At 53.3% G+C, this 24290-nt stretch overlaps 6 protein-coding genes across 6 annotated transcripts; 2 read left to right on the forward strand and 4 right to left on the reverse strand.

Annotated features, from left to right (window-relative positions):
• Positions 1 to 201: 201 nt before the first annotated feature.
• Positions 202 to 4866, reverse strand: GCG54_00001584 (Centromere/microtubule-binding protein cbf5; the record flags this gene model as incomplete). The annotated part of the gene is given in 17 exon segments (XM_045401698.1): positions 202 to 644; positions 699 to 803; positions 864 to 918; positions 1039 to 1254; positions 1310 to 1381; positions 1431 to 1534; positions 1593 to 1714; positions 1789 to 1804; positions 1862 to 1908; positions 2410 to 2453; positions 2512 to 2624; positions 2660 to 2825; positions 3440 to 3488; positions 3499 to 4228; positions 4280 to 4431; positions 4485 to 4566; positions 4614 to 4866. 17 exon segments carry the CDS (start codon positions 4864 to 4866, stop codon positions 202 to 204), a joined length of 2769 nt encoding a protein of 922 aa, XP_045270427.1.
• Positions 4867 to 8849: 3983 nt separating this feature from the next.
• Positions 8850 to 11110, forward strand: GCG54_00001585 (Interferon-induced GTP-binding protein Mx2; the record flags this gene model as incomplete). Its single annotated transcript, XM_045401699.1, has 2 exons — positions 8850 to 10832; positions 10886 to 11110. 2 exons carry the CDS (start codon positions 8850 to 8852, stop codon positions 11108 to 11110), a joined length of 2208 nt encoding a protein of 735 aa, XP_045270428.1.
• A 548-nt stretch (positions 11111 to 11658) lies between these two features.
• Positions 11659 to 14921, reverse strand: GCG54_00001586 (Protein N-terminal amidase; the record flags this gene model as incomplete). The annotated part of the gene is made up of 7 exons (XM_045401700.1): positions 11659 to 13294; positions 13362 to 13582; positions 13640 to 13817; positions 13865 to 14233; positions 14285 to 14297; positions 14348 to 14674; positions 14786 to 14921. 7 exons carry the CDS (start codon positions 14919 to 14921, stop codon positions 11659 to 11661), a joined length of 2880 nt encoding a protein of 959 aa, XP_045270429.1.
• A 2124-nt stretch (positions 14922 to 17045) lies between these two features.
• On the reverse strand, positions 17046 to 18013 carry GCG54_00001587 (uncharacterized protein; the record flags this gene model as incomplete). The annotated part of the gene is made up of 3 exons (XM_045401701.1): positions 17046 to 17154; positions 17204 to 17429; positions 17482 to 18013. 3 exons carry the CDS (start codon positions 18011 to 18013, stop codon positions 17046 to 17048), a joined length of 867 nt encoding a protein of 288 aa, XP_045270430.1.
• A 2839-nt stretch (positions 18014 to 20852) lies between these two features.
• GCG54_00001588 (uncharacterized protein) lies at positions 20853 to 22597 on the forward strand (the record flags this gene model as incomplete). Its single annotated transcript, XM_045401702.1, has 3 exons — positions 20853 to 21138; positions 21198 to 21434; positions 21489 to 22597. 3 exons carry the CDS (start codon positions 20853 to 20855, stop codon positions 22595 to 22597), a joined length of 1632 nt encoding a protein of 543 aa, XP_045270431.1.
• A 281-nt stretch (positions 22598 to 22878) lies between these two features.
• GCG54_00001589 (uncharacterized protein) lies at positions 22879 to 24205 on the reverse strand (the record flags this gene model as incomplete). Its single annotated transcript, XM_045401703.1, has 3 exons — positions 22879 to 23355; positions 23815 to 24091; positions 24159 to 24205. 3 exons carry the CDS (start codon positions 24203 to 24205, stop codon positions 22879 to 22881), a joined length of 801 nt encoding a protein of 266 aa, XP_045270432.1.
• Between the last annotated feature and the right edge of the window lie 85 nt (positions 24206 to 24290).

A 24290-nucleotide genomic window follows, 5' to 3' on the forward strand; every position in this document is an offset into this window, starting at 1 on the left:
CGTAGTCGCCACTTTTTTTTCATATAGGACCTATCTACTCCTATCCAGCCAGTCCGTACTATGTTCAACGGGAGAGAGAAATTGAGAAACCAAACGCCACTTGCCAAAGCCAATTTTATGGTACAACAGCCAACCGCCGACCATTGTTCAACAAACACTTGGTATCGAGCCAATCGAGGTAAGATGCAGCACAACAAGAGCTTACTCGCTGTCGTCATCGTCGTCAGCTTCGCCTGACTTGGCAGCCTTCTTCGCGGCCTTGGCTGCCTTCTTCTCAGCCTTTCTGCGCTTGCGCTCGGCACGCTCGTCGGGAGTTTCACCCTCGTGCTTCTTGCGCTTCTTGCCGTCCTCTTCGTTGTTGGCAGGGGTGACGACAGTGCTGGTAGAGACGGTCTCAACCACCTTCTGGGGAGTGGCCGGCGCAGCCGATGCAGCCGCAGCCGCATCACCGGCAGGAGCGCTGAAGTCCTTGTACTCAGACACCCACTTGGCGGGGGTGGCCTCGTTCGGGCGTCCGAACTTGTCCAGCTTGCCGTCCGCCTTCATCTTCTTCTTCTCCGATGCAAGAGGGCCAAGTCCCCATCTCCTGGGGTAAAGGTCACGCTCCATGATGCATCGCTTGACCTTGGCGACAACGCCGTGATCTGTTCTCGGGTCAGTTGTGGATCGTCAATGTACTGTGACGGAGGAGGACAAACCGCATGTTGACATCTCAACGGTGGACATCTGGGCAATACCGATGGCAATAGCCTCACCCTTGGTGGTCATGAGGACGACCTCATCGTGGACCTCAATGGCGGACTCTGTGCAGGGTGTCAGTATGTCACTGTATCCTGGTAACGTTGTTATGAAGCTTAACTCACCGTATCGCAACAAACCGGGAAGCATAAGCTTAGCACCGTAGCAGACAGCGTTGACCTGGGAGTACGTCAGTATCGGATGCAGCTGTTTTCGTGCGCCAATCGGTCTAAGACATAATCCACAAAGTCGCATCGGCCGTGAGGGGCAGTTGGGTTGCAATGAACGGGAATAACTTACAGCACTGTCCTTGACAACAATACGCTTGTAGCCAGTGAGGAGAGTCTCCAGGGGAGAGATGACCTTACGCAGGTAAGACTCATCCCTGGTGTTGTCCATCATCCACTGAGCGTCAAGCACGTCGTGCAGAGTGACCATGCCCTTGGACTCGTCCATGGCACCACTGCGCACTCTGCGGAGCTCCTGCATGTGGCCACCAACACCCAACAGAAGTCCCTATTTCATGTAAGCAATCAGAACAAGGCTGAGTGATCTTCTTAACGTTACGTACAAGGTGGACACAGAGGGTACGGATGTAAGTACCGGCCTCGCAGGAAACCCAGAAGACACCGAGATGACGATCCTAAAGTCGCGGTCAGCAATATTTCTAAGACAGGAGTGGATCTACTCACATTGTCGAACTCGATCAGCTTGGTCTCGTAGATGGTACGGATACGCAGCTGACGCTTGACGGCAGAGATCAAAGGAGGGCGCTGGAAGAGGGCACCAGTCAAAGCTAGATCACGAGTCAGACAATGATGTCGGCAGTTGCGGTGAGGTTGGATTGAACATACTCTCGAGAGCGCGAGCAAACTGGGCCTGACCGCCAGGCAGCTTGTCGTGGAGGCGGATGACGGCAACGTACTCCTTACCGGCGCCCTGCTGGGACTTGACGAGTCTGGTGGCGCGGTCGACGCTGCAGAGAGAAAATTTCGTCAGTCGCAATTCCTCAAGGATGCGGTTCGTCGGAACTGGAAGGTTGCTACTAACCAAACAATCAAACATCCTGAGAAAGTTAGCAAAACACGTTCGAGACGTCAATGTGGGACGAGTCGCTACTCACCAGTGACCTTGGGATCAAGGGTACCGCTGTGTCCAGTCTTCTCAACGCTGCGCAAAAATGAGTTAGCAATGCCTTCTTCATCCCAACCAAAAGTTTGGCAAAAGCCAAGCAAGCGGCTCCCCGAAATCATTCGATCGTTCCTCTCGTTGACAAGCTGACGGCAATGGCAGTTCCCGCGAATTGTGACGACACTTTCCAGGGCAATCCATGATGGTCGGTTCCCAGCACAGCCTTCCGCGAAAACTTCTCAAGTCGGCATGCAAATCGAAAATGACGCTGTGCCTTGTTCTCACAGCCTCGCGATGATGCAGCCTGACCAGACATGTCGTGACGTTGGAATTGTGTTCCACGTTGTACCAATCCTTGTCTGTGTTTCGCAAAAGCCTGGCCGGACACGTGCGCGCCACGTCGTGAACATATGCCCATATAGCCACCGCGGTCCGCTTCAGAGGATGCCATTGCCGTCGATACGTCTTCGATTTCGGGGAGCGAATCGCATGCGATGCATCGCGATCGTGCGAGCTAGAGAATGGAATGGAACTGCATACCGGAGCATACGCTTGACCCAAGCGACGACCTCGTGAGAGGAGGGCTACGCGCAAATCAGCACACATGGTCATTAATTTCAATCATTATCAATAATAACATACGTTAGAGGGCTTGTCCAGGTTGATAACACCGGAGGAGATGTACGACTTGATGTCTCTCTTCAGAGGGCTGCATCCTGCCGGAATGGGAGTGAAGTGACCCGTCCGGACGAGAACTGCAGGACCGGTCAGCCGTGTGTTCGTTCTACACGAGGCATTCGCTCCGTATCCAGAGGGAAAGGAAACTTGCGCTTGTCGTAGTTCTTGAGCAACAGAGGCCAGCTGCTGGTGTCCAACTGGGGGACGGCAGCCTGAGGCTTGATGGCGAACTCCTCCTCCTCGGAGGCCTTAACAATTTCCATAGCCATCTTGTCCGACTTTATCCCGAAACGATAGGAGGTTTCAATGGGGAGGGAAGGTGTCGGTCGGGTGTTGGGCGTTTGCGGTGGGAAGGAAGTCGCGAACGTCCAAGAGGAAGGTCTCGTGGTGTTGGGAGGACTGGCTTGAAGCTTCCCAATCCAAATTTTTTTTCCTGCTGTGGGGTGCGAGCTGCCAAAAAATCCATTCCGCTCCACTTTGTGGCGTCGGACAGCCATTGAGTGGATTTCATTGGCCAACCCACTCGACTAGCCACAGGACCCAAGACGCGACTCGGTTCCGTCCCGCCTCTTGAGCTTGGACTTTCCAGAGTCGAAGGAAAACATCGTCATGCGGAACGAACAACGGTCCGTACCTGGAGACAATGGAACCCTTGCAGTCACAAAGCGCTTAACACGGGACTTTGTCGATGTACGTTGTATTCATATTCACATTGTCTTCACCTCGTCTCTGCATCTCATGAGCAGCTCTGAAGACTCATGAGACTCTTTCGGTATCGTGCAACTCCAAACTCCCGCTAATAACACCCAGATCCGCCAAGGCAAAGGCCCCAAGTCAACTATTTACAGCTTCTCATTACTCCTCACCAGGACCGCGACCACTTAGATGTAACCTCGCCTGAGGTCATCTTCTGTAATGCCGTGATACGCAGCTGGGTTGTGCTCCGCATACATAGGGTGCGCCGGGTGCTGAAGCACAGGCGGGCTGGGATGCCTCTGTCGCGCGTCCCATTGATGGTCAACCTCTCTCAACTCATACGACTCAGATCGCCCCTTTCCCTTGTGAGAATCATCCCAATCTTGCTGCGAATCATCCGCGCCACCCAGAGCAATGCCGATTTCCTGCTGTTGACGCTGAGGGTCCGATCCGTTGGTTGGCCACTGCATATTTGGCGCCTCCGTGCCGCTCACCGGACTGTTGTATTGCGATGAGTACGGCGAGAAGTATCTCGGGAAGGCCTTCTCTCCTTGCGGGCTGAGAGGAGACTCGTCCCAGCCGTGCGTCGGCCTGGAGCTGTTTGGCGTATCGTTCTCCCAACTTCGCAGAGGGCGCTGGCTCAGCGGTGTGCCGTTGAGTCCAGCGACATTAAGTGGTGATGGCCAGCCATTTGCGGGACCCTTCTGCTTCATTTCCATTTTCTTCAGAAATGCCCGTCTTCTTCTCTTGCCATTCCAGACAATGCAGAAACCGGTCAAAGCAAGAATGACGACAACACCTCCGATCGCGATGCCGACTTTGCCGCCCAAGGAGATGGGGCCGCTGTTGTAGTTTGGCACATATGTGTTTGTTGGCGTCGGGTCAGTAGCATTGACTGAAGTCTTAGAGAAGGGAGAACCCTCTACAGAGACGGTCTGCCCAGGGTCAGGCTTCTGCTGGCATCCAGCATCCAGGATGGTCATGACTAGAAGCTGATTAGTCAATGAACCGTAGTGTTCTGAGCATCAAGACATACAATTAGTCAAGTAATGGTTGTCGCCGGCACGGAGACAGGCTGTGCAGCCAGCGAGCTGATTGTGATCCCAGTTGTCACAGTAGTCAAACTCGGTGCCGTTAGAGGCAAGGTCATTGTACTTAATGGCATCTTGGAAAGGCTCGCAAGCGGTTCTGTTTGAAGGGTTACTAGGTGAGACGAACAACGCCATCGCACGCTGACATACCTCGTGAGACATGGGCTGGACCCGACGTTGGGGTTTTCTGGGTACCCGAAAATGCAGTATGAGACAGCGTATCGGAGGTTGTCTGATATGTTAGTAATGTTTCGGCCGGGGCCAAGATACTCAACATACAAAGAAGCCATTGTACGTCAGTCTGAGATGCGGTTGAGTAGTCACTCGTCAACTCGCAGGAAACGCACTGCTGGTATACAGAACCGGCAGCGCTGACAGAGTAATCCGACTCTTTGCAGACAACATCATCTTTCGTGGTCGCATCCAGCACGTTGCCGCAGAGTGTCTGGCAAGGTGAACCCTTCGCCACGTGGAGAGCCGTCGCATGGCGCAACCAGAGGCTGAGCGCCGCAGCGCCCGTCGCAAACCTCATCGTAGAGAATTATGAGTAGTAGAAAAGTGCGGGGAGACGTCAATTACTACTCCCGCCCGGCAAAATCGCAATCGGAAATCGTTCGAATTATGTACTGGACAGCCGCGCACGGAAATACCGGTTTGCAGTCGATTCAATCGCTGAGGGGCAAAGTCGCCAGAGTTACATGCCTGCGGGAGTGTGATGGGGAGTCCGGTTCGTTGCGCAAGAGCTTATGGACGGTGATGCCAAGCGATGAAGGGGAAGAGTCGCAAATTGACGCCGTCAGGAGGATATCACGATGTGACGACTCGCGATGTTGACCACGGACACTGCGAGACGACGCTTCATATGTGTTTCGGTGTTTGCGAGAGAGAAGATGGGCACGCTGTGATTGTGACGAGAGACGCAGCCATCTGCATCTCCATCACCTCGTTGGTTCTTCGGAGCGTGTGATTGGGGTCCAGAAGAATTGGGGTGGCACGGCGAACTGTGTGCACTTCCCGCCCTCCCATCCGCTGCTCTCTTCACTCCGAGGTGAGGAGGTCGGTCCACACGACCACAAGTCCGGGCCGTTCCAACAGACACACAATACGAATGGGGCCTGGTGAGCAGATGCATCTGCCTAGGAAACTGGTGAGCTGGACGGGCTGGAGAAGCCCGTTGGCCGTTGACCCAGGTCTGCGATCCCACACCGCTGTGGGCTTGGCTGGCAAACATTGGCATTGGGAGGGTGAGATCTGCTCTCGTCGCTGGCTCTCGTAGCGCCCTGAAGTCCCCTGGTGGAAGGTGGCGTGCAGTGTAGTTGGCAGCCCCCAGCCACTTAGCATGCAATGATCCCGGCTGGCGACCGAGCTAGAGCTGCAAGAATCCCTGTCACGATTCACACTTCAGCAACCTCATCCGGTGCGGGCAGCCATCTCCGATTGTTGATTGGACATCTCATGAGCTTGAATTCTCACGGAAGAGGCCCGTTGGACGGCCTAGCGCCCTGAGAGGAGGAGAAGCATGGCGTTCCTGGTTTCCCGCACTGGTCAGCATGCCGTCCGAATTTCAATAGCCCCTCCCTCCTTCGCATCAACATCTGGCCCCCGGAGACCTCCTTCGAAGACCATCTAAGGAGATTGATAACGCGAGAATCGCGAATTATGCATGTTGGACCAACAAACTCATGCCCCGCCCAGCGCTTCTGGTCATTTTGACATGATCATCGTCTCATTACTATCCGAAAAGGTAGATGCCCCCGTCCTCACATCATTGACGCGCCAATCGAGGCCATCGCCTTCTTGTCGCGCAGTTTGCCGCAAGCTCGGTTCAATGGGCGTCTATTCGGCTGCTGCGGATAACCTTCTCATGGCGTTCTTCAGTCTTAAGTCATGTTTGGGGTCCGGCATCGTGTCTGCCTGCCTGTCAGTGGAAAGCCGTTCGTACCTTGGCAGAGGCTGTTGTATACTGTTGACGTTTTCACATTGTGACCCGGTGGTCGCGACTAGAAGCAAATAGAACGATACTGATAGTGATGGAGTAAATTTTCCTTGCTCAAGAAAAGAAAATCGAAGTGAATTTTTTCTGCAGTGTTCAAACTGAAGAGAAAACTAACAGCCCCAATGCAAATGTAGCGAGGATCGCCATTAGATCACAATAGATCACATCTATGAATATGGTCCAAGGTAGAGGGCTTCACTATATTATATGAGAATAAATACGACGACAGAGAATACAACATACATTGAGAGCGAGTGGGAGGCTTCATTAGTCGTTGATGGATTTAGTCGCTACTTCTAACCTTTGTTCTAGTAGACGTTGGTTACGCGAGAGATGGGTGTCGTTACCCTCTCTCTTGATTTTGCCACATCGTGCACCATTTTCTTCCGCACCTCTTTTACGAGAAAAAAAAATATTGAATGAAACTGAAAGAATCAGTCCTGTAAGATCTTATATCAATCTTGCTATCGCCTTCAATTCCCCATTGGCCAATTGCGACTCGGTGAGCTCTCCCCAACCGGTCGACGATCAAATGACTTGATACCGGGTGATGAATGTCTCGATACCCGACTGTTATCCGGATAATGAAAATTCGGAGTTAGAAACTCCTCAGTTGGCGGCGGAACCCCGATTATCTGCCCATAGATATCGCCAAATGGTCGTGTATCTTGCCTTGCTTGGTCGATACTGGGAGGGTCAGGGGGGGCCCAGTGAGGTGCTGGTTGGACTGGCGTAGCTTTCTCATGAGTTGCTGACAATTCTTGCCAACTTGGAGTGAATTCTTCCGAAGCATTCAGAGTTCCAAGAGACTCAGGATCAGACTGAGGCTCGGGATCTTCTGCAACTTGAGTCACTGTCGTTGACTCAGGATGGGTTGTGATGTCGTGCTTCATGAACTCCTCCACGTCTCTCTCCGCAGCTTTTTCACCCGCAGATTGAAGTTGTTCTGGTAGGAAAGAAAAGTCTGCGTGTTCGTCCATATGCTTCTCAAGCTCTGTAGCAGTCGCAAAATCCACTTTTCTCTGATCGAGGTGACATGCAAGGCACCTGTAAAACGCCCGCATGTCTTTTAGGTCGCATGCCATGAGATGTGAAGCCGCGAGCAGGTCCGATATTTCTAGAACAGTTCCGTCGGCTTTCATTCGAAGAGACTTGTAGTCACCAACCTCCAAGTTGCAGTGCTGGCAGATGAATCCCCAACGTGGGTTCTCAGGCTTCTCATCAATAGCTAGTGACAGAGAAGCAGCCTTGGCTTTACCATTTTGACAGAGTATGGCGCCGTAGCAGAACCGCCGATTATTTGGATCGCTTTTCAGATCATTGTCTGAGCTTGGCGCGATTGCCTTCTTGTTTGCGAGTCTTTCTTTGAATTTCTTCAGCGCCTTTTGGACTTGGCTTCTCAGTGCTTCTGCTTTCTCATTTTGTTTCGCTCGGGCGGCGAATCCCTTTCCCATCATCGGTAGTTTTTGCGACCCATTCGATTCAGTAGACGGCCTTTCTTTCAAGGCATTTAGAGACTTCAACATGGCTTGGATGTCTCCTTGGATGCATTTTATGTCGTTGCGAAGTTTCTCTACAGAGCAAAATCAGTTCTCCATAGTGTTCATCGTCCCGGCCGTGGGCTTGAGATCGTTCGCCAAGACTAACCGTCTATGTGCGAGGAAAAATTGCGACCAAGTTGTGATGATATTTGATTGGCATCTTTGGTGAACTCCAGGGCTGCCTGATATGCTGCTGAGGCTTCATACGTCTTTCGTTCTGAGCGTCTGAGGCGGAATTCCTCCACGCCACTAAGGATTCCAAATATTGCTGCTATTGCCGGAAAAACGGCGAGAACCTCCATTTTGGCAAAGCTCAAGGATAAGTCGTGAGAATTCAGAGAAGTTAGGTGGTGAAGCCGTCAACCCGCTTGAACAAATAGTTGTTGGCTATTATTTCTAGTGTACAGGCTGGGAAGGACAGGTTGGAGACATAGCAATCTCCAAAGCAGCCAAGACGGCGACCTTGTGCCGAGAGCCTAATATTAATATCTTTGAGCTCAGCTGGCTCGTATAATTGAATAGATGGGCAAAATCTGACCACCTCTAAGTTACGTTCTGGCAGCCTTGTTTGGGCACATGATGTTACGATCATGACGAAAAGCCTCACATTGGGGGCACATTGGGGGTTAAATGTAAGTGATGACGAATCCATGCATTTCAGCTCTGCAAGGCAACCAATTTTTCATCCTACATGCATGCATGCAGCCTCGATTCCTCTCAATACGACAAAAACGAATTACTGATTAATGTGAAGCCTTGGAAGACGAAGCAGGCTGACGACATGAAAAAACAAACGCAAGTAAGCAAGGCTCTCTAAAAATATAGCGTTGGCCGTTTCGTTCTTCGGGTTATTCATATGGAGTATACCTGGCCCCCTCTTCATATAATAACGAACTTGAAAAGTTTGAGGTACGAAGCATACTATCCACACTCTCTTGGGACTGTCTACCTGCTGTTCGTCTACGGCCAGTCCTCATCATGTCTTCATCACAGAAGGACGGTCCCGCAAGGGAGCGCCAATCTCTCAGCCATACAGGCTTATTCCATGACCCTGAGAACAACGAAAAACACCGCCAGATTATCGAAGCCATGGACCTGATTCGAGATCTTAACATCAAACGTCTCGATAAAGTCCCACAACTCGTAGTCTGCGGTGCCCAGTCCTCTGGGAAGAGCTCGGTTCTGGGAGCAATTGCAGGGATCCCTTTCCCTTCCGGCGAGAAAATGTGCACCCGATATGTGACTAAGGTCACCCTCGACTACAGTCCAGAAGCATCTCTGCTAGTGAGAATCTCACCTGGAAGAGACCGAGATCCGGATGAACGGACAAGACTCAAAAATCTCGAATGGAGATCCGCCAATAACAGCGATGCGCAGGATACTCTTCGCAGATACATGGAAGAGGCTCACCAGGTTATATTCGGAAACGACACAGCTGAAACCCTAATCAGCGATGACATCCTGTTGATCAAGATATCTGGCCCCTCTACCAGAGCCTTGCAGCTGGTTGATCTTCCAGGTCTCATCATGTACCACAGCGACAACGACGCAACCATCAAACGGATCAGAGAATTGGTTGAGAAGTATGTCAAGATGCCTCAATCAACAATCCTTGCTGTTGTTCCTGCCAATTATGATTTTGCGAACGCCGAGATACTTGGCCTGTGTAAGCAATACGACCCAGCAGGCGAAAGAACCCTTGGAATCATCACCAAGCCTGATACAATAACAGCCCCGGACTCTCAGCGTCCTGGAGCTCTTGTTGGAATCATGCAGGGCCGGGATTCATCCTTCAGCAAATTTAAGTGGCATGTCATTCGAAATCTTGACACTGAAGCAGTTGAAGCGCGCGCTTCGATGGAGCAGAGAGACCGGGCAGAATCGCTGCTGTTCGACGAGGACCCCTGGAGCGACCTGTCGTCTCACCAATGTGGTATCAGCCAGCTGCGTTTACGGCTTCGCAAAATGTACTTTGAAGCAGTGAGAAAAGAGCTTCCGAAATTCGAATTGGAGGTGGAACGGCTCTTGAAGGACGAGAAGTTCAACGGCTTGACCGATGCCCTCTCAGACGACGCCCTTCAAAAAGCCTTTCAAGAGGCCACCTCAAGACTCAAGGATGCGGCCCGGGACCATGCCAAGGGCACTTACCGCTATGATATCAATAAACTACCTGATGATAGCCCGGCAAAGCTCAGATCACGAGTTCGAGATCACGATGTTCGTTTTCGAGACAGCATCTTCAAACAGGGGGCTAAGTGGCAGTCTCATGCCGGACTGCTGCCAGCCGACCCCAATTCGGAGCTCTTCAACGGAAACAGACCACCCACTCCTCCTCCTGCAAACGACTTCATAGACATAAGTGCAGAGATAATCATGGCCTCTGAAAAGCTCCGAAAGACAGGCGGTATCGAATTAGAGGGGCATTATAGTCCGGAACGCATCAACAACCTGTTCTGGGAGCTTTCAGATGGCTGGTACGCGATTGCCGAGGAACACGTCAAGAACATCTTCTCCTGCTGCAAAGAGTACTTTGAGACAATCACCAAAATGACGTTCGCGAGGACGGCGGGCAACAAGCGCCAAGTTGGCTTGAAGCCGGACGGCTTTGAGAACTCTGAGACAGTGGCCAGCCGTTTCGTGGAGAAACATCTCCTTCCCCGTCTGGTTGACGCGCAGACACACGCAAGTGATGAGTTGTTCCGCATTGAGGAAGATAGACAGGACTGGATGAAGAATTCAGACCGGCGCTTCCTCGTAAGACAAAAGGAGCATCGTCAGAACGTAGTGTTCCGAGACTCTGTTCGGGAGAGGAGAGCCCAGCAAAACGGGAAGCCCAACGGAGTTAAGAACGGTGTTCTCGACACAGACTTGGTGTCGAAGCAGCGAGAACTAGCGCTACCGGAAGACTACCGGGATCACAATGCCGAAGACCAGCTGCACGCGATGCAGTCACACTATGAGGTATACGCGATACCCGCCCTCTGTTTTGCCTCCAACTAACAGCATTCTCCAAGATCTCTAGGGATATTTTCATCTCCAACGTTCTTATGCAAGTAGAAGAGCGTCATTTCCTCCGAAACCTCGAAAAGTTGATACCGCAGGATCTCGACTTGAAGGGAGTCAAGGAGTTGATCAAAGAAGACGATGATCTGGCCGCGAAAAGGGAGCAGCTCCAGGAAGAGAAAGACAAGCTTACAGAGGCGTTCAAGGCTCTTCAACGCTGTCACTTGACGGGTTGAGAATCGAACTTTCTTGTCATTCCTTCTTGCTTCTTCTTTCGTTTTGTATTCCGTCAATCACCTTGTTACAGCCGGTCGAGTAGGCTTCATTCAATGTGTCCGCGTACGTGTATATTAGACTACAATTATTAGTGTTCAGATGGCAATAGAGTTATGTGCACGGAGTCTTCTAACTACCTAGGCTACCTGTTTCGCACTATGTTTTACTGGTTTAATAGTCACAATTTGTCTGTCTCAATTTCACAAAGATAAGTACTCATTACTCAAGCGACCAAATAGACGCTTGCAGAGTTGATCATAAATACAGGTGGGAAGGCAGTTCCACTCCATGTCGCCAGAATCCTGTAGCCTTGACCCAGGCAACCCATCCCATCCATATCATCATGCATTGATGACTTCTTGTCCGTTCATTCATTAAATGCTTTGGTATCCACATTTTTCACAAGATCCCTCCTCATTCATGAGGACCAGACTCCCCGCTAAACTTGAAAACAAATAAAAACAAATTCACAAAAAGACGGTGTCAAGTTGGATGTGGTCCCCTACGTCTAAGTCGCGATGGCCCGAGACCCATCTGGAGTCGGACCAACGATTCTATCCACACAAGTCAAATCAGAGAGAACAGGAGACAGATCTGGGATAAGAGGGCCCCCATTGCTGTCGTCCGAATCGCGGATAATGACCATTGCCTTTGGCGTCTTGGGTTCGAAAAAGGGGGTAGACGGTGACCGGCTATTCGTTGAGATAGTCTCAATCGTCTCAGTGAGAGAGAGGACATCGCTCGGCTTGCCTATCTCAGTGGTTGAGAACTTGGGATCGTCTCCAATTTGACTGCTCGAGATAGCATCGATGCTATTGGAAGAGTTCACTGCCGCTGGGGACGACAATGATCTGCCGTGCAAGTCAGGGGACGGTGTTCGGTGCCCCAAAGTGGCTCCATGAGGTGCCGGAGCAGAACTCGTGGAATGCCGTCCATGAACAGGACATGTAGGGCACACAACGGACTCGACTCGTGCAAAATCAGGTTGTGGAGCAGGGGGCTCGACGGGAGGTTTTGAACCGATCGAACTCTTCCTGTCGCGCTGAATACGTACAATCTCGTCGGCCGACTGCTCTGCTGGAAGAGATGGGTCGTGCGGCGACATCTTCGGCGGTGAGAAGAGCGGCCCGGGTTGTCGGCCTCGACTGGCAGTACGAGACACGGGCCGAGTCGTGAAATGCTCGCCCGTCATAGAGCTTCTGGAACCAGGGCGAACATCCGCCGCCGATCCAGCCCTAGCACGGAAACTCATTCGTGACATGGATCGCTGAGGCGGAGACATTTGAGCATCTGCACCGGCCGGGCGAGCTTGCTGTGGATGTTCATCGCTGAGAATGCTGGGGCTGGCAGCAATCAAGATGGAAGACAGATGCTCGCTAGGTCGACTTCGACTGCAGTTGCGGGATTTTGGCGACGAGGGTCTGTCAGGTTGCGGAGTACCAACCACTTCGGGCACTCCGCGGTTTCTGTTCACAGACTCCGCTCGATGCGAGATTGATTCCAGGTGTTGCGATACAGCTTTAGCATGCTCCCGATTCCCTAGAGCAGAGTCTGAACGTTCATGGGTACGAGATCGGCTGGCGTTCCGAGACTTGGGTGATGACGGGCGATCTGGAAGGGGATCTTGAGCAGGCGTTGCGCCTCTTGTCGGAATGATATCACCAGCCCTTGACTTGCTGGATGCCCGCGCCTTCATGCCTTGTACTGGGGTGGGCCTCCTGTCTTTCGGACGCTTATCGTTGTCCTTTCTCGCAGTAACTGCCGTTGCAACTGTGCGGACGGAGTTCGACGATTGCGCCCGGGGTCCCGGTTCGTGGAATAGCGGGAAGTGGAAGCTCATTGTTCTCGTGTCATCGGGCTCGGCCACGGCACTCTTTGGTTGAGCGCTGAGGGGTTGAGCGACTAGTGCACGCGAGTCCATGGGTGACTTCAACAGACTGTCTGATGGCCGCCAGAAATAGCGTGCTTCCACCGGCGATCCGTCGTCAAATGGAGTGATTGGGGTGAATGGCATTTGACTGATCGATACACTCCCACCATAGATTCTCCTGTCTGTGTTCTTGGTGGGATATCCGCTCAACGGGGCGCCGCTGTGAGGGTACGGCGTGCTATCCTCGGGCGGGCGAGGATTTGAAGTGACGGTGCTGTTGGATTGCACAGATTGTACTGAACGCATGGACTGCTGCGATTGAATTGAATGAGTCGACTGACTGCTTTGTGGGATGGGGCTTGCAGTCTGCCACGGCGCGAGAGGTGGCGATTGCGGGATGATGAGTTTGGGTCGAATCGCCAACGGGGTAGGACTCGGGGCTGTGGGGGTCGGAAGATTGATGCTGTCTGCGCTCGGAGAGTTTGCAGGAATGTCCCGGGAAAGGTAGCCAGGCGAAGAGTCCAGAGGCGGTATCTGGATGTTTGGCGGAGCCTTTGCTTGCCTGGTGGATTTCTTAGGCGAAGGCTGGGTTTTCTGGGATTTTGAAGACTTTTGGGACCTTGAAGACCTCTGGGAAGAGACCGAAGCTGAGGATGTATTGTCCGGAGGGGACGTTGGCTGGGTTGGCGTATGCGACGAGAAGCCCTGCAGAGATCGCCCGCTCAAGGACGAAGGGCCGGGTCCTGATGCGTTCGTAGAAGACGGAGAGGAGCCAGTCTGCTGCAGCTCGGAGTGAACTGCCGATGGTCTCTCAGGCTCTGGTCGGTAGACCAACTTAGCGTACGGAGGATTGTTGGTGTCGACGACGAGAAGTTCCTTTTCACCTCGGCCGAGCACGCCATAAATCTTGACCTCGCCGTCCTGAATTCCTACGACGGCGCTCGTGCCAGCGTATACCACTTCATCTTCCGTACCAGTTCGATTGCAAAAGACGACGATGATCTCATCCTCATTTTCTGACCGAATCAGCGGTTCCAAGCGAGTGACCCAGTAGGTCAAAGTATCCATATCAGGCTCATTCGGCATTCGACTGAACATACGACCATCCTCACGGGTCATCCATGCCATGGATACAATGACCAAGTTGGATTCGTATTCAAGAACATGGAACGCAAACTCGAACGAGTGCCATGGTGCCTGAAATTTGTAGGGGCTGGGAACAATCAGTAATCGCGTCTGGCAAGTAGAACCTAATAAGACTCACTTCAAATCCATGCCTGCAACAAGATTAGCTACTGTACGAATATGAGCATGGAGAAAAACTCACAAATGCCAATGGATGTGTTGCCAAGACCAGGAATCCAGCCCTCGAAGAACCCCTTGTCTCCTTCAAGCGCCCACGTCTCGTCTGTGTAGTAAAGGAAGCTTTTCCGGTAATTTGCGATTGTTTCTCCATCTCCGTTGACAACAATAGCAGAGTTGTAGTATTCCGGGCCAGTCGGCCACTGGCTGGAAACGTCCGCCTTTTCTGGGTAGCCGACAACTACATTGCAGTTGTACTTGAGAGCAGTTGTTCGAGCCCAAAGAGAAGTGATGCCGGAGCCCGACGGTTCGAGAAAGGGCGATATCTGTTGCAACGACTTGAAGTTGTAGCCTACGAAGGGTCAGCTAGCGCTCAACATTGCAGTCAAGCACCCAAACGCGCAGCATGAAGACGTATCCGAGCGACAGATACCGATAAGCTACACAAACCAGCGCGACTTACCCGAGAAAGCCAGCTCAGGCAACACAAGAAGGTCCAGGTCGTCGGTATTCGCCTTGCTCAAAACCGAGTCGGCGCGGTTGAGGTTATTGTCGACATCGGCCACCTGAGGTGCGAACTGAAGACAGCCTATCCTCATCTTGAACCTGGATTGAGAAAGAAACCGCAAAAGAAACCCAAACTCCGTCTCTTGAAACCCCTCGACCAGTCGCACGTCGCGCCGCAATGGAAGGTAGAAGGTGTTCTCGCGATGGCGGAGACATTCAAGAAGACTACTACTTCGCGATGCCGAACGAGGTGTATGACAGAAAGATGGGGCCAAGAGAGGAGGGCTAACGTATGCTAATCTAGGAAATAGGAAGAGTCGTGGGAAAAGTCACTATATGGAGGGCGGGGGAAAAGGAGTGGGCAAGGAAGGATCGGATAAGTCGCAATGAACCTGGCGACCGGGCAGGGGCGCCGAAATCACTGGGACTGGGACTGAGACTTGGACCGCGAGAGGACTTTGGGACTTTTTTGGTGGTGTCTTTACCGTACGTTGGGTTCTTGGGGAAGGCTTGGGAACATCTGCCCTGCCTCCTGTTTGTCGCTAGCCAATTGTTGCTGCGTGTTGGTAGTGATGAGATACAGCCAACGGGATTGCGACGTTTGCCGCTGTCAGCTCGCATGGCCAGGGTGCTTTCGAAGGAGCCAGTCACTAGCTGCAGCCACTCGTCACTTTCAACTTGTCGCCCGCAAGAAGCACGGACCAGAAGCACATGGCTTGCTCCACAAAGGTGGAAGAGCCCGGGGTGTGATGTTTGAGAGCACACGGTGCACCTGAGAGTCGGGTCGCCCACCCCACCACTAACAACACCAACACCAGCCCGTTGAATACTGTGAAGAGACACGATACGACCTATCGACGAGCCCCCGGAAGACTGACCATGACCACCTTGCAGGGGAAATTGCCAAGTTCGTCGCTAGTCGCGCCAGCGGTGTCCATCCTCAGCCGTCGGACGAATGAGGACATTCTCGGATGGTGATCGGCCCCTTGTTGTCGACTGCACTATGGTCCAACGGCACGAGGGAATGCTGTAGCCATTGTCAGCCCTCCTGGCCCGCAAGCAAACGATGCCACGACGTCCCGTCTTCTTGGGCGGGCGCAGGGCGTCCTGGGTCAGGCCCAGCTCAGGCATACACGCCTTCCACATATCCTGCCCTTGAGCATCGTGGGCGTTGGGATATTTCCGGTCGCAATCAGAACGAAGGGGAACAGAAGTGACAGGGAACACTGCGTCTTCCAGCTATCTCGCCCGTTCTCCTGGGAATTCCACGACATTTGAGCTGATGGCCGACCAAGCAGGCAAGCGTCGCACAGCCGACTTCGCAAACATCAACACAGACAGCCGATCGTCTTCACCGTAAGTTGCTGCTTACTGACGATAACCCGGGTGGACGAGCCAGCCGCGGAGCATAAGCCGGCGTGTGAATGATCTGCAGGTGATGATTGCGAATGCACGAGAATGGTCTGTCTCGCTGCAGCTCGACCCCAGCTAGGGTCTCCTGCACAGGAATTTGGTCACGCACCTCGCCCGGTTCTGTCGGTTTACCAGCCCATCGCACCCTTGCCTACCTTACTGGCGCAAGTCGCCTGATAGATTTCCTCTGCCGACCGGTACCTTGCGATATGACTTACTGGATGAGAGCCTCCATGCCGTTCCGACTCTATGGGTTCGACGAAAAGCCTAATCCTATTCGCTCAGGTTGTGGCATGGGTCATCAACTCGTCCACTCACGGCAGCGCAGCATCGAGCCAACCTCTTCTCTCGAATCCACCGGCGCGTAATGCCACCAATTTAGCCACCGTACTTCCGCCCTGTAAGGACCACTGGGCAGAAGAATCCTACGGCTTTATTCCGAGAATTCGCGTGTGCCATTCATACGGATTCTACTGGACTACCCCGGACCGACCGACCAATTTGCTTCGCTGGCCCCGGGACATCCAAGTACGTCAGAGAACAGTGACGTTTTCGCAATAACGTTGCATTTCTTCTCGAACCAACAGTGGAGTTGTCTATGAAACCATGTTTCGATTTTCTACACCGACTATAACGATACAGAGCCGCCCACATCGTACAAAACGCGCGCTAAATGACCGCAACAACTATTGGTGCCGGCGTTTCCAACACCGCTTCTCTCTCTTGTCCCCTTAACCAGCTTGGTTTGTTGGAGCAGCCGCCAACACAGTTCCAGCACCGTGTGTTGGTGCAAGAATGGGCATCTAAACAAACCGCGGCAAGTCCTTCGTGGGGCTGGGTCCATTATTTCCAAGGAGAACCCCCTTGCTGACATTGTTGAAGCCGAAGAAAGCGTGCTTGTGTTGGTCTTGGCTATATCGCGGTCAGCCTCAGTCAGTATGTTCATGGGGGCTGTGCTTACTTGACCAGTGTCATTACGACTTCATCGGTCTCATCGTTCTGTCCCCAAGAGACTGTCCAGCCCTTGGCACCATCTTGACACTCGCGGCCGTAGAAGCTTCTCGTGGAAGTGCCATCTTGCTGGACGACCGGAATCATGAGGAGACAATACTCGCTTGGCGCGTTTCCTTTTTCGATCGAGAAGGAAAGGACCGCCGTTTCCTGAGGGGTTCCGGATTTAACCAGGTCTTGCCATCAAGTTAGCAGGGTAAGATGAGCATGTAGGAAATCTTGACTTACATCTTACAACATTGACAAGCTGCCATTCCGAAGCACCGGCAAGGTCGTCGTGACTATCTCTTGCTACAACCTCGCCCTCAGTGGGGACGGCAATTGGGTGGAAGTACACCTTAGACTGCTGCGGTCCGACCTCGACGCCATTTGTGAGGATCTCGTCCTTGTACGAGAACCATGAAATCAGGCTCTTTTCGACGTTGATGACAGACAACGTCACGAACCCGAGATCGTTCCAGCCGCCGTTGATGCTATACTCTGCTGCCTCGGGGCACTTGGCAAGGGAGAAGCCGGTCTGGTATGCAGGACGACCATCGGCCTTAATCGTGAAATTGCAGTGCTTGGATTCCTTGGAAGCGAACTCGGTTATCGCGAAGCTGTAGTTGCAGCTGCTCTGATCCTCGGCACATGCGCGGCGGAAGTGCAGCATACTCCAGTCTGGGGCATTCAAGTCCCGAACCGGCTCGCCAGGGGCAGTGGGATAGGCAAGCGCCTGCGAGGCTATTGCCGCAGTGAAAAAGAGCGTGTTGAGAATCATGATTTTGGTTATTTTTTGTTGTTTCGCCTTGATGGTGTCTCGTTGGTTGCTGCAACTATCGTCAGGAGGGCTGACACTGCCGTTTAAATAGGTTCATGATGTCCACAACAGCTCCCGCGAAAGAAGCCGGAGCCACGTTCAGTGTCACTTTCGTCCGTGAAAAATATTATGATATTCAAGCATTTGCTATCCGTGAGACCGCAATTGTGATAGCTGGAAGCTGACGTACAACCCAAACGGCCCCTATCCAAGCGTAACACACATCCAACTGACCGAAGCAGTCCCGTCCTTCCCGTGGACTCAGTGCTCAATTGGGCCCGTTCCAGCCCTCCTCAGTTACCAAACCGGCGTCTCGTGGTCCAGATTAAGGATCGAGAATCCAGATACGGTGTTTTGGTGTTAACATGAGACTCTTGGTATCAGAGCAGGGTCATGAAGATTGTCAAGGCACGTTGGTGCCAGCTCAAGACTTGCGCCACAGGTAACCCTCGTCGATCCGTAATTTCGATGATTGCTGGCACAAGCCTCATCACAAAGCTTACCTCAGATGTTTTGTGGCGAATGGACGACGAGTCCTGCGAGACAACCGGCAAACTTGGTCCTCCGAGGCCAAACAGTGGAGTTGGCAATAATCATGCGTGTTTTGGTGGACACAGTCAAAGGAGTGCGGAACATCATGTACATTCGCTCAACGAGAGAAATGTGTCCCGAGTCACCGGGTGAATGTAGAGAATAGAAGTACGGCTGGACGAGAAGAACAGTGAGAAATAGCAACAAACCTCGTGTCCGGTTGTAAGCAAGTGCCATGTGCAACTATGAATGCAAGGACCCGGCGAGGTTAAAGTTGCAAACAAGTAGCGGTAAGTTTGTTATCATAGCGAGTCTCACCAAAGAAAGAAAACATGCCCAGAAAAAGACTCGAAGCAGCGGAGATGGGTTGTCGGCAATGTGCGAGGTGTGCTCGGCGGTAATCGCAATAGTTCAAGGAAACAGGTATTTCAGCACCAGACGATATTTAGCTGGTGTTCATGGAAGGAGATAGGCAAGATGTATGATCAAGGATCAAAAAGATGGAGATTTGAGGACCTGAGAAGTACAATCTCGAAGAGAAGAGGTCGAGGCCAAACAGGCGCGAGGGCCGCTGCTCTTTTATAACAGTCGACAATACAAGCTCGCAAAGTTAGTTTTCTCTTATTTTTGGAAGAGGTGATATGTCCTGCAGAAGTGATGTGAGCCCACGATGCCGGAATATCACCATCACCCTCAAAAACACCCAAGAACATCATCTTGGTTCGGGTCGGCAGTATGAAGGAGTTCGCGCAAGAATGCGGAAAGTTACCCCTCAGCAGTGTGAGGGAGCATCGAGGTGGTTGGCTCATGCAGCCACAATCACACTCGCTTCTATTCAAGGAAATTCGCCTGCAGGTGACAGCCAGATAGCGCACGACACCCACGACGGGTGCCACCTCTGATGGCCACGACAGCAGCACTCGCCTGTGCAACGCTCCGGTCTGGGAGGAACGGTGTGGCTGCCTTGATCCGCCAGGATGAAGGCGGGCAACCAAACTTTTCGCCAGTATTGATGATGCCGTAAGAAAGGGCATTTGTGAGTGTTGGTTTGGCCTGTAGTTGGCCGATAGACGCGACCGACATTTTGTAAGCCTCATATCACCATTTTTGCGATGTAGAACGAACACATGCAGTGTTTTCCAAGGTTTTCCGGCTCCAAGCCCAGTGAGAAGCCAAGTGATGATCCTTCGGGCCCCCTCACATCGACCACATCTCAGCCCAGGCCCGACCTGGTCACCCAAGACGGGGACTGGAGAAGACGGAAGAAGCTCAGCGCTCCGGTTCAAGATCTCAGTCGCGTGGCAATCTCGGCCACAACTTAAGGTAAGGTAGGTAAGAAGGAAGTGGTCTGATTTCCCCGCCGCCCGCCTGCCTTTAACTCAATCAAGCTGTCAGTTAGGTGGGCAGGCGGGCCCCTTGGCGCGGGAAGACGGCCGCTAAATGGCTGATTGGAGTCTTTCCTCTTGGTGGACAGGGGTTCGAGAGAGGAGGCCGCATGGCCGGCCGGCGCCTGCAAAACCACTCAATCCAGTCCTCCCCGTTTCAACTTCCCGTGGCCATCGACTTTGACCATTCACATCCTTTGTTTCCTCACATCCCAGCTCGACATACATTTGTTTGGCGCTGAGGAATCTTGTCGTGCTCGCTCCCATTCGCCAGGTTCCAGCCTGGGCGCGATTACACCGGCCAAGGGTTCAAACTTACGCGCGATCTTATTGGACTCACATATACCCGCTCTGCTTTCTTGGGTGCTATTCTCAGCTCTGCGGAAAAATCCCCCGCCAGGCGATCTGGAGAACGACGCACGTCTTGGAGGGGAGGACGAAGGGACCCTTGCCGTCTTTGGCAAGTTCAACATGTAGGAAAGATTGGGGCCGTTGTCTAGAGCCAACGCGAATACACCCATCCCATCAAAAATAGATCAAATGTCTACGTTCACTATGCCTGTCACTGCAGAGCCGCCTGCCTGTCTTGCATGGGGATCGCCCGTGCCGCGGTGCTACCTTTTGCAAAGCCGGGAGTATATGTGCAATGAGTCCCGCAGAGGCACATCTGGATCTCTTCCAAGATGAGCTTTGGCTTCCTTTACGAAAGCTCTTCTATCCGTGTATCGTCTGGATAGAGTCTTGTCTTTTCTCGACATTGGGATTCTACGCCAAGGGTGATATGCCATGCTGACGAGGTTACCTGGCTTCCTCCTCATCCAGCCACCCTCTCCTCCATCCGCGTTCCCATCACGGCCTTCCTCGCCCCGAGGCATTCAATCATCATGGCCGCTCCATCTTTGAGGCATCTCGTTGCCGTCTTCTCGCTTATTGTACCCATCCTCTCACTCGAGGTCACACCCGGCTCGGACTGTGCGGCATTGTGCTTGGGTGGAACGAACGAAACGACCGTCGATACCGCAGCATCTGGCACGAACTCTTCCGACATCGTTTGCGAGGACAGCCAGTACCACACGACCGGCAAGGGCATCAAGTTCAAGAACTGTGTATCTTGCTTGCAGGATAGTCAAGCCACCAAAGGGGTCGAGACGGACACTGCTTCCTTCTTGTGTAAGCCGATGGCCTGTGAGGAGCATACTCGAAGCCGGCTCGCTGACTGTTGATGATAGATAACATCCGATATGCAGTCGACACCTGCCTCTTTAACTTCCCGGACATCAACTCCCCGTGCATCATCTCCAGTGCCTGCAAACCTCTCAAGACCGCCTTGGCATCAGGTCTCGACACACCAAACGCCGCGACCTCATACGACTTCTGCACAGCCGACGGTGACAAATTCTCGAGCAGCTGGTGGCCTTGTGTCAAGTGTTTGCAGTCCAGTGACAGCCAGAGCTATCTTTCCAACTGTAAGTGTCACGCAAACACGTCTTTCCCTCGCAGTACACTGACCGGAACCATAGTCTTGATTGCTCTGAAGGCCGGCTGCGAACAGAAGCCCGCCAACGGAAGCCTCGTAGGCCTGACCGGCGAGCTCTTCTCATCCAACGCGGTCAACATCACCGCACCGGCAACGAACACAACCCTGCCAGGCGATGGTGGGGCGTCCGCGACGACAATGACCACCGGCACCATCGTCGGCATCGCCGTAGGCGGCGGTCTGGTCTTCATCGGCGCCATCTGTCTCTTCGTCATCCACTGCCGCAGGCAAAGAAAACAACGCGCGCAACAGGAACCGTCTTTCCATGATTCCCACCCGCCCAGGAGCCACTCCGGCTCCGTTGCAACAATGACCAACGGCCCCTACGTCCCCATCGGAGACCATAAGAAATCATCATCCATCAACTCGTACAACTACGAGCTCCAAGAGAAGCAGACCTTCTCCAACAACGCCGACTACTACGACAAGATGGAGTCCGACATCCAAGCCGGACGGGAAATGGCACACTACAACTTCGACCCCCGCTCCAACAACCACGGCCTCGACAACGCCCTCCCGACACACCCGGCCTACATCCCTCGAGCCATGAGCCGGCAGTCGACCCGCCAGACCGAGACACACCCGCCCAGCTCCAGGAAAACAAACACGCCAGACTCGTACGCCCTGCAAACATACCTGAACGCCGTCAACGAGGAGGGCCTCACCGCCATCCGGCCGCCGCCAGCAGCAGCGGTCTCGCGAACACCGTCACCGGCGCACTCCCACGACTCACGCCGGTCCGCGCAGACGACGCGCCTCAACCCGCCGCCACCACCGCCGGGACCCCCGCCGGCCAGAAAGGCGTCGTCGAGGATACCGTCCCTCGTGCTCCCGTCGGTGCCGCGCATCCGCGTGCCGAAGAAGTACTCGCCCCCGCAGATCACCGTCCAAGACGCGACGCCGGTGGCGGACAAGGGCGAGACGAGCGATATGCAAATCTCGCAACCACTCACGACCCACGAAGATAGGTTTCAGGACAGACCGTTAGCTGGACGCACGGTCATATCCCACGTCGCGCCCGAGAGGGAGGACCCTGAGACGTACGAAGGCGATATGCCCATCCGCAGCGGCAAGAGCACGCTGTACGGATGAGGGAAGAAGGAAAAAAACGGCGTCATGAAGACGAATGCGCTCATGACGATTCCGATAGGAGAAACGGGGTGTTTTTGGAGCACCGGAACGGTCGGCTTTCTGTATTTCACTGAGCGAATTGGGATCACGGCGTAAGGGAAACTAAACTGTCAACGAGTGATAAGAAACTCAAGGACGAATACAGTATTATTCGTAATGCAAACTCCGAGAATGCTCTGCAATGGTTGCAAAAAAGGTGGTATCTGACACATCTATCGTACAGCGCGCTGTTTTACCGCCTCTTAATCACCCAGACGGCGTCCAGGGCCTCTCGTCCTCCACGAGTCGGGAAGGGGTCCGTTGCCCAGAGAGGCGCCGGTGCTGCTGCCCGAGGACTGGCCTCCTGCGGGGGCGCGACCGCTATTGTTCACGGCGGTGCCATAGTCGCGGCGGTAGAAGCGCGGCGTGGTGACCAGCCTGGACAAGAATGCGGGCGCGGGGATCAGGTTGCGGCCGCCGCTGAACTCGGGCCAGATGCGGGAGAGGAAGTCGTACAGGTGGGCGGCAAGGAAGCCCATGAGCTGGAGCATGAAGTTGTAGTAGCCGCCAGGGAAGAGGAGGGAGACGAGCATCATGCAGAAGGGCGTCAGCTGGGCGGGGATGGTGACGAAGTAGAAGTTTGCCTTCATTCCGCGCTGGTCCTGCGTGACGGTGCGGCACATGGCGAGAATCAAAGCCGGCAGGAAGGCTCCTCCGCCCATGAGGTAGGTGCAGAGCGCCTGTGTGCGATATTAGCGCTTTGTTTTCTACGGCAAGCGATTTCATCTTCATTTGATGATGGAAATGGTGTCATGATGAACGGAACGACAGATGAAAACAAAAACCCAAGGTGTTGGGTGGTAAAATGTAGGGCGCTAAGAAAACCACTCGAGCAGCATTGAATGCTACCCGAGCCATCCAAAGACATCCCACCATGCCCACGCCACGAGTACAGTCCTAAAGCGAATTGAGGTGGACTGTACCGCGCCGTGAGGGTAATCTCCCTCTGTTCCAGGAACCGCTACAGCTGTGGGAATCCACTGTGCGGGCAGATATAAGAGGTGCAGAAGAATTCTCTTCTCTTCGCGAGTGCTTCTTTCGCGGATGTGATACATGGGAGGAACTTTCCACACAATGATGGACGTGTTGGGCAAGGACAGGCTGCCGTGACAGCAAGGCAGTGACGACAAGTGACTTACCGTGATGACAGTGCACACAAACATGAGGTACCAGACGACATCCTCGCGCCTGGGGAAGCGGGGGTTGCCGACCTCGAGGGCGGTCAGGTAGGTGTAGAGGAAGTACGTGTCAAACAGCAAGCCGAGCTGGGGACCCGTGAGCAGGAAGTTGGTGCCCAGGCGCCAGATGTGCGGCGGGATCTTGAACAGGTAGTCCGGCATGAAGATGAACCAGTACGGGCTCACGAAGCCTAGGACGACAGAGACAGACGTGACGAAGGCGGCCGTCGCAAGGGTTCTGAGGGGGCTCAAATCAGCATCGTGAATGTGAGAGGTGATGGTGAGATGAGGTGAAAAGAGCTTACCTTGCGATGGGCGGCGCCTGCCAGTAGGCATCCAGCATCTCCGACATCTTGTCTCAGTACACGACCCCAAAAGTAAAGGGCTGTTGTGTGTTTCCAATGCGAATGGTGAAATAAGCAGGAAAGTGAGTTTTC

The sequence above is a fragment of the Colletotrichum gloeosporioides genome, assembly GCF_011800055.1.
Source record: "Colletotrichum gloeosporioides strain Lc1 chromosome Unknown consensus_7, whole genome shotgun sequence".
In the NCBI taxonomy this organism is placed as follows: domain Eukaryota; kingdom Fungi; phylum Ascomycota; class Sordariomycetes; order Glomerellales; family Glomerellaceae; genus Colletotrichum; species Colletotrichum gloeosporioides.